This window comes from Myotis davidii, unplaced genomic scaffold, assembly GCF_000327345.1.
Source record: "Myotis davidii unplaced genomic scaffold, ASM32734v1 scaffold59, whole genome shotgun sequence".
Classification (NCBI taxonomy): Eukaryota; Metazoa; Chordata; class Mammalia; order Chiroptera; family Vespertilionidae; genus Myotis; species Myotis davidii.
In genome coordinates, this window is record NW_006293001.1 from 3,597,783 (window position 1) to 3,606,660 (window position 8,878).

Below are 8,878 nucleotides of genomic sequence, written 5' to 3' on the forward strand. Positions count from 1 at the left end.
CCAGTTAGGGCATCAGGGAGGACTTCATACGGAAGTCTTTGGATCTGTTTTTGGAAGGATGATGATGTTTCTTTAGGGTGAGAAACTGAGGGAAGAGGAATCCATTCAGAGATTCTTTGTACTGATCATTAGGAAAACTTCTGGAGGGTAAGGAAAGATGGCTTATTTGAGAATCTGAGCAGTCAAGCATGATCAGAACATGAGATTTTTAGGAGAAATGTAGTGGCGAAGATATTTAACTAACTGATGTTTATTGAGCAGATATTATGGTCTAGCAACCATGCCATAAATAATGCTATGTACTTTATTGTACACAGTATATTCACTCAGCCTAACAAAGTAGATGTTATTCTCCTAATAAAGATCAGGAAAGACAACCGAGGCACCAAGAAGGTAAACTTAGTCATGAAGTTAACCTAGCTATTCCCAAAGCTGATTTCTCTAAACATACCCTACTTGGAATGCAAGTGAATTCAACTTGGAATCCAAGTGAAGGTCACCACGCATCCTAGTAAACTGTCTAAAACATTATCCTGAGAGTTTTAATGAATTAAGATAGACTTTTTATCCCCACCCGAGGACATATTCATTGATTTTTAGAGGGAGCAAGCGAGCGAGAGAGAAGAAACATTGATGTAAAAGAGGAACATTGATCTGTTGCCTCCTGTAGATACCCTAATCAGGAATCGAACCCACAACCCAGGTATGCACCTTGATCAGGAATGGAACCCGAAACAGTTGGTGCTCAAGATGATGCTCCAATCAACTGAGTGAGCCACACCGGCCAGGGCTAAGATAGATTTTTAAGACAAGCTAAGATGAGCAGCAAACATGGGTCAGGCTTCACCGCTTGATGAACTGTGTGTGATTTGGAAATTACTCCATCCCTCTGGGTCTCAGTGTTCTTCTCATTAAATGGGGATAATAAGAGCATATACCTTATAGTATTGTCATAACCATTATTGGATACATGACATTCATTTACAATGACGCTTAGCTCCAATAAATCATCAGGGTATGTAATTCTCATTTCAGAAATAGCTCTGTGATGGCACTGTGGGAAATGGATTGGAGACGGAGGGAAACTTCAATAGTCAATGCTCCAGAAGAAGGATTCGGAGAGTTTCAACTAGGGTACTTGGCAGTGCTGGAGAAGCGGGGGTAACATTGGGAAATATGTCAGAGGTCAAGATTGCAAGGAATTTCCGACCAATTGGGTTTAGGGAGGAGAGAGAGAGAGAGAAACTGAAAATGATCCTGAGGCTTCACATTTAGATGGCCAGATGAGTGTTGATGTCTTAACAGGTCATGCTCCAAGGCTGCTTCCCTGTGGCTCAATTATCATAGGACTCTCCTGGCTGCTGATGGCAAGTAAATGATTTGTGATTATTTATAGCAAAAAAATTAAAATAGCATTGGAAGCCAATAGAAGCCAGAGAAGCCAGTTCCACCCAACAAATCTAGCCTATGCAGATAGCTCTAAATTGACCTCTCAAGCCCCTCAGGTGTGAAAATAACTGAGCAGTTAGTTATCTCTCAAGGGCTTCTTTGTAGCCTGAAGTAGCCTAGAGGTATGGTGCTGGCCTGGCAGTAGCCTAGAGGTATGGTGCTGGCCTGGCGAGTGGTGAAAAGAGGCTGATGAGCACAGCCCACCCACAGTTTTAGGACATTTTGTTTTCCCTTGAGACAGCACTGAAAGAAAGTTTTCAAATTGTGAAGAGGAGTGATTCTTGAGAATTCTGTTTTTTAGCAACAAATCCAATTGATTAAGTTTAAAATTTATACATTATCTAAAGTCCATAAGATGTTATAAAGTTTTGGAATATAAAAAAAAATTAACAGTAATGTTGTCACAGTAATATTTCATTGAGTGAAACATGAAAAAATATAAACAGAAAGTTAAAATGAGCACCAAAACAAACCCTAGGCAAGATATTACCTGGAAACTTTTCTTAATTGTTTGAATTTCTCACACACAAAATATATGTCCATTCTTTTCTAAAAACTACCAGCTATATCACTACACAATTCAAGAATGAGGGGAGCTGAGTATTTACATGTCACATAACATATAAAGCTATTATCAGATTTATTTTAGAGCTATTAAATTTTTAACTAAACTACATTGTCTCTTTAATAAGTTATTATTACCTATACATGACAAAAGGTGATAGAAAATATACTTAAACAAGTTAGAATGGGGGAATAAAGGAAGGGGGTAATTAACCCTAAATTTTGTTCTCCGTTTATATAAAAGACTCTTCATTCAAGAGTTTACATACTCTTTTTTTCTTTAGAAACAATTTCATAAAAAAAATAAAAAACATCTTGGGGAGAACCCAGAAATGAACACTAGTCACTCTGTAATACAAATATCCTCAAACCAGGGATCAGTTTGTATCCTCCTTTGCATCTCCTGTTGTTCCTCTAGTGTAGCCGTGGGCAAACTATGGCCCGTGGGCTGGATCCGGCCCGTTTGAAATGAATAAAACTATTGAAAAAAAAGACCGTACCCTTTTATGTAATGATGTTTACTTTGAATTTATATTAGTTCACAAAACACTCCATCCATGCTTTTGTTCCGGCCCTCCAGTCCAGTTTAAGAGCCATTGTGGCCCTCGAGTCAAAAAGTTTGCCCACCCCTGTGCCAACATTACCTTAGGCAGCAGTTCTCAACGTGTGGGTTGCGACCCCTTTGGGGGTCAAACGAGCCTTTCACATGGGTCACCTAATACATCCTGCATATCAGATATTTACATTATGATTCATAACAGTAGCAAAATTACAGTTATGAAGTAGCAACAAAAATAATTTTATGGTTGAGGGTCACCACAACATAAGGAACTGTATTAAAGGGTCGTGGCATTAGGAAGGTTGAGAACCACTAAGGTGGCCCTCAGTGTATCCTCACCTTCACTCACGACAAAATGCTTTCTAAGAGGTGTTTCCAAATTTCTGTTAGATACAGCAGATTCACCTCTTTTTTACTTGAGTTGAATCGAACGCTGCCCCTGGAACTTGGTACTGACCCCACTATGACTGGTGTCCTGTCTGGATCTGGTCCCAGTTTGGATCAGAAAAGGACTTCTCTCAGCCCCTTCTCATCCTTTAGTTCTTAAAAAGCAGCACAAAGATAGGGATATTTGTTATTTGTTAACAAAACTGCCATTGCACTATGTCTAAAAGCATAACGGGGAAAATAAAGGAATGCCCAGACCTTTAAAGATAATGGATTTCAAGTTCTATTTTCCTACTGAGTTAAGACCTTCATTTCTCTTGGAGAAATTTATTTCAATTTTCCAAATGTTTAGAGTTTCTAGATAATTTAAGGTAAAAATCTTCTACTTAAATGTGGCTGAAGTGGTTTAGCACTTAACCTAGCTAGCTGTAATCCATGACACACACCCAACCAGATCAGCAATAAACTAGGGATGACTAAATTACTAGTAACCCTTCTGGTTTGTGTTTTTTGTTTGTTTGTTTTTTTACCTGAACATCATTTCTAAACTATAAGCTAATTAATAATGGAAGTGTTTGCTATTTCTCACCCACTATTCTTAAAAAGGTGAAAAGGTATTTTTAGAGTGAATATATTATGCTACTAAAATATTTACCTATTCTTATGTAAGCTTCAGCATAATTATAGTTTTGTATAATTAGAGTTTTATGTCAAAAGATTTATAGCTTTATCACCTCAAGCAATATTTCACAGCTGCCAAGAATGATTTATGCAATAATGACTTAAACTGTAAAATAGAACCCTCAAAGGAAGGGCTGTCAAGTATTCCTCCCCCAAATAACTAGGCTTTTAAAAATTGATATTCTGGTAAACAGCAAGTCCAATTGTGCCCAGTAAAATCCCCAGAACTGGCAGGGTGGGAAGTGTTGCCTCACAATGGTGATCATGTAGATCACCTGTGGGAACTCACTCAGATCATGGGGTCTAAAGCCTCTGGCCACGTTGGAAAACAAGCTTTTGGAAATAATGTCACGCTAATATTTTTGCTACTCCAATATGAGTGAATAAAAAGTTAAAACAGAATATCTTAAATTTTTGTTAATATGCTCGTTGTGCATATTGCATCACTATTCATATTCCTGTAACATGCTAAATTACAGTAATATCCCATGGAATGGAACATGAAAGTTAAAAGAATAAGTAGAGAAAGCATTTTCTATATATACTTCAAACACCAAGAACCTCTCAAAAATAAATGAGGAATTAAGGAAACTTTGAGAAACAAACCAATGAAAATGTTGCTGATTTTGTTCCTTCCTGCTTTTATAAATGTAGAAGAGTGGCTGACAGGCCTCTAAGAGGCAAGCATTTGAACTTCTCAAGCTCTGATTTTGTGGATGCCATGTGAAAAAAATCAATAAATTCTGAAGATTATCCTCAAGGTATATGAACTAGTAGCAAAAACACAAGTTGATTACATTCAAAGTCAATAATTCTGACTGTGTCTTTACAATCTAAAAGGTCATTCAAATTAATATTTTTCTTTGAAAGAAAAGAAAATGCTTCTTTCCCATAGAAATAAAAACAAAAAAACTGCAATATTTGTCATTAGCCCTAAAAGTCCTTGTAGACCGAGTCACATCTATAAATAAAGCCAACAGTATCAAAATCATCACCACATACTGATTACTTCTATACCAAACAAACTTTCAAATAAACATTCTTTGTCCAAAACAGAGAGGTTTTCACTTATGTAACCAAGTTAATCACTAAAATAATAAGATTTGCATTAGTCAAATATGAACATCTCCACTATAAAATTTTTAACATTCAAGTTTGTGATAAATTGCTTTTAAAAATGCTTGTAAGGTGTTCTTGAGATTATTTTACACTCATATTATACAAACTAAGCCAGGTTCCAAAACATCACTATTCCAATTAATAAAAACAACTTCTATTTGAAAGTACTATCTGAAAAATCTATAGTTAGTTTCCAAGTAATCTGGACAGTCTAGGTTCATTTTATACTTAAATTCTCTAAGTTGAATAACATCTGAACTGTCCCAGGAAACAAAATAACCAAATGTGGGCCAACATGACCTGTAGTAACCACAATGCAGACTTTGCCAACATCATGATAAATATTCAGATAGAAAAAAATGTCAGACATTCAAATTATTCCAAAAGTCAAATCAGGTACACACACACACACACACACACACGATGAATTGCATTTGGGTAGTTAAAGACTCAGTCCAAGAAATGTTTTCAAGACAACAGAGCAATTAGGCCATTTCTAATATGCCAACATTACTGACTGAAAAGTCTGGGTAAAGCGAAAAGAACTTTAAAAGCTATCTCTGTATTGGTTGATAATCATATATTTTCATTCCAGATTAATTCAAAATTATACAAACCTGTTTTTCCAATGATACTTTGTTATATGTACCAACTCAAATTGCTATAAAAATCTAGTAATTAACGATTGTAAGTTTTCTATCATAAAGTATTTAATTATGAGAAAACAAGAGGAAGAGTTAAACCTTTTCCCTGCTAAAATTTGTCCTCTGTATTTTATTAAATGACAAGTAATGATATGATATAGGCTATAACACATCACTCATGTATTCCTTTGCAAAACTTGAGTTAACTAAACAGCTGACTAAATACCCTTCTGTCTCACTAATTTCTATCAATTAAATAAAAAGAAATACATGATAATGCAATATCAACAAAACTAACTACAACATGCATTTAATCTATTCCCTTTTATCCCTAAATTGTCAAATATTTCCAAAGCATGTACCTTTGAAAATGTGTATCTTTAAAATAGGTATATCTGAATATTCATTACATGTGAGTTTATATACATACATATTATGGATTTAGTGAATGCATATCCATTAAATGTGATTTTTTGAGAACTGTACAGATCTAAAATATTTATGGTCCCTCAGCAAGCCTGAAAGAAGGAGTGCCCTTGAAGTTGAGGTATGACCTTAAGTTGAAGATGCCAGTTTTGCTGCAGTTGTAAAAATGAATACTAATAACTCCACAGTATCATAGTTCCTGTCTCCATTTTGTGTTTTAGAGCAAATTTTGAATATATGAACTGTCTTTATTATTTGACTATACATAGGTTTACTAGACCAATTTTAGAAGTTCCTGTATATCATTCTTAATCTTGTATGAAAAGGAACAAAAGCGGAAAGAGGTGTGTTACCCATCAAATAAAGCTGAAGAGCCAGGAAACATTTATAACATAGTAGTTTTAGTCTCGTATATAGTTTTCAACAAGACTTTGCTTTGTAAAGAATTTGAGTTCAAGCAAATAAAACTCTGTATTTTTCTCCCACAAAATGCATATCAATTAAACCAATAAATCATTGGCCCTTCTATCATTCCTTAGACAGGGGAGAGAGTAAGACTGATTTGTGGCCTCCTGTCCCCAGCGACATTAAGTTACTGCACTTTTGAAGAGTAGGTGGTACCCTTATTCAAAGAAGAGATTGTTCTCACTAGTCCATGAATGAGAGCATCCATATTTTTGAAGCCTAAAATACTATAACCAAAGTATATCTGCACCGGGATGTCTGGGTTCCTCTGAATGTGAACTTTTGGTTTTCAGTTGTCAAAACTTCATTTCAATGGAATCAAACACAAGAAATCCTAAAAAGGTAAACTTTACCATTCTTGTGGTAGTAGGTGACCTCCACTTTCCTCTCCTCTGACCCCAACAGTGCTTGTGCGATCTGGGCAATGTCATGCCTCTTGGTCTCGGGCCCGTGGAGAAAGTCGCAGGTGCAGGGCTTTTGCATGACATCTGGTCTGGAGAAGCCAGTCATCTCGCAGAACCCATCGTTGCAGTAGATGATGGCACAGTTCTGCACTCTGGCATTTGCAATGATAAATTTTTTATCTGCAATAAGAAGACAGTAAGGTATCCTTTAAAATCCTTCCACAAGATGCTCATAAGCATTAGAATAATTTGTTGCATAAGAGGAGATATAAAATGCAGGTACTTCCCAAATTGCTAACTGTCCCGGCTTTTGAAAGGAAGAGAAAAAAACAACAACAACACCAACCTTACATATGAAATACTGGTCATAGGCCATTTTAACAAAAAAGTATTAAGGACTACTCTTCAAATTTTGAGAATGTAATTTCCTAACTAACCTAGTTCTCTAGCCCTCTAACCCCCGGGGGATTCATTCTAATGAGAATCGCTGTCCCATTGATATTTCCAGGATACCATCTAAATGCAAGGTAAATATTTTCAAAGCCGAAACAGTGGAACATCCTGTAGCTGTCAGATTTCTCACTTCCACCTTGGCCTTTGGAGTACAACTTTCTCAAAGTAGTTATTATTCCTGGATTTGGCTTTTCTCTATCCCTGTAAGGCATACTACACATACATCATGTCAAAAAAATAAAACTATTAACAATGAAAGTATTTCATGTTAATTAGCAGTTCAGTAACGCAAAGGTTCAACTTTTCATAACACGTATTTTCCAGAAGATAAACATATTTACACACATATACACAGTAAATATCATGTTCACACCTTTACACTTCTACTTTGGGAGAACCATGAATTTTTGTGTAGTAGTAGGTATTTTAATACAAATGGTTTATTACTTTTGATCACATATTATATTTACCACTTCCAGATAGGACTTGCGAGTTTATGTTATACACAAGGTACTATATACTCATGTCACTAAGGACATCACCAAAATAACTGCGAAATGTACAACATCAATGTGTGTCAATGTGGTTTTAAGAAAATGTGGAATATCAATGACCAAGGATAGGATTTAAAGTCAACATATTTATATAACATTCATTCATTATAGTTAGTTCATATGAGAATACTGAATTTCTCTGTGTTCCATCTTTGTGAGATTTACTTAGTGTACTTCAATTTTTAAATTTCTAGGTACACATTGAAGGGGACAATTAAGGGACAGAAATACTCTTTTGAATAATGAACTATTTTCATTGGGAATCAGCACGAGTCAATTTTGTTTCCAAATTATCCTGCAGTGGGGATAGATTTACATTGATTCCATGCAAAGTTCAGCTTCTGTAAACTAGCAGCCAGCAAGCATCCAAGGCAAGCCACAGCCTTGCAAATTAACCAAGGTGAGGTGTAGCTTGCAGGGCCATTTCCATCGCTGCTACCACTGACATTCCCTAGTTCCAGTAGTATTGTCTGCCCTGCTCCTGACTTTCAGAAAGTCCGCAATTAAAACAGCTTCAAAACACAGACCCAGGTTACACTAGCACTTTCCCTTTAAGATAGTAGAAGAGTAGGACAGCAAGTAGCGAGGCAGATAATGGAGCAGTGGGAGAGGAGGATCAAATTGCCTCCTATAATGGAGACCATCATCTAACATGTAAATCACAATTAATCTCCGAGGGCGAGCACTCCCGCTGCCGTTCGAACCTCCGAACCTCCGGGCTGGGTTGCACAGCGACGCCCCTTGCCGGAGCCCGGAGTTGCCGTCTCCTCCGCTCCTCAGCGGCGGACGCCCCATGCACTATCGAAGCAGAAGAAGCGAGGGGGAGAGAAGAACGAATGGACTTACTTTGCCCTTCAAATTTCCGTATGATGGTGCCCAGAAATGTGTTTTGCGGTGCCACGTGCCCCCTGCGGACAGGCATGGTGACCCCGGTGCGCCGAGGAGCGCTCCCCCGGCTCCGAGTCCTCCCGGGATCTCTCCTCTGCTAGAGCCCAGGCCGGCGCGCCAGCCGCTCTTTGTGGCAGAGCATCCTCTTTGGAAAGCAGAAACCTCTTCCCATTAGCACCACTTCTAGACACCCGCTCTCCCCTCCGAGTCCAGTCCCTTCCCCGCACCTCTCAAACTGCCGCGGGTGAGAGGGTTTGGGGGTGGGGAGAGGGAAGGAGGCGGGGT

The 8,878-nt window shown here is 37.6% G+C and overlaps 1 protein-coding gene across 1 annotated transcript in view; it reads right to left on the reverse strand.

The window, feature by feature from the left end:
• Positions 1–8,814, reverse strand: part of KCNH7 (potassium voltage-gated channel subfamily H member 7) — a 400,430-nt gene extending 391,616 nt beyond the window's left edge. The window contains exons 1-2 of the mRNA XM_006766560.2: positions 8,552–8,814; positions 6,648–6,878 (exon numbers count right to left, since the gene is read on the reverse strand). Of these exons, the coding sequence (XP_006766623.1) occupies positions 6,648–6,878; positions 8,552–8,627 (307 nt within the window). The 5' untranslated portion in view covers positions 8,628–8,814. The remainder of the gene's footprint in view (positions 1–6,647; positions 6,879–8,551) is intronic.
• Positions 8,815–8,878: the final 64 nt, after the last annotated feature.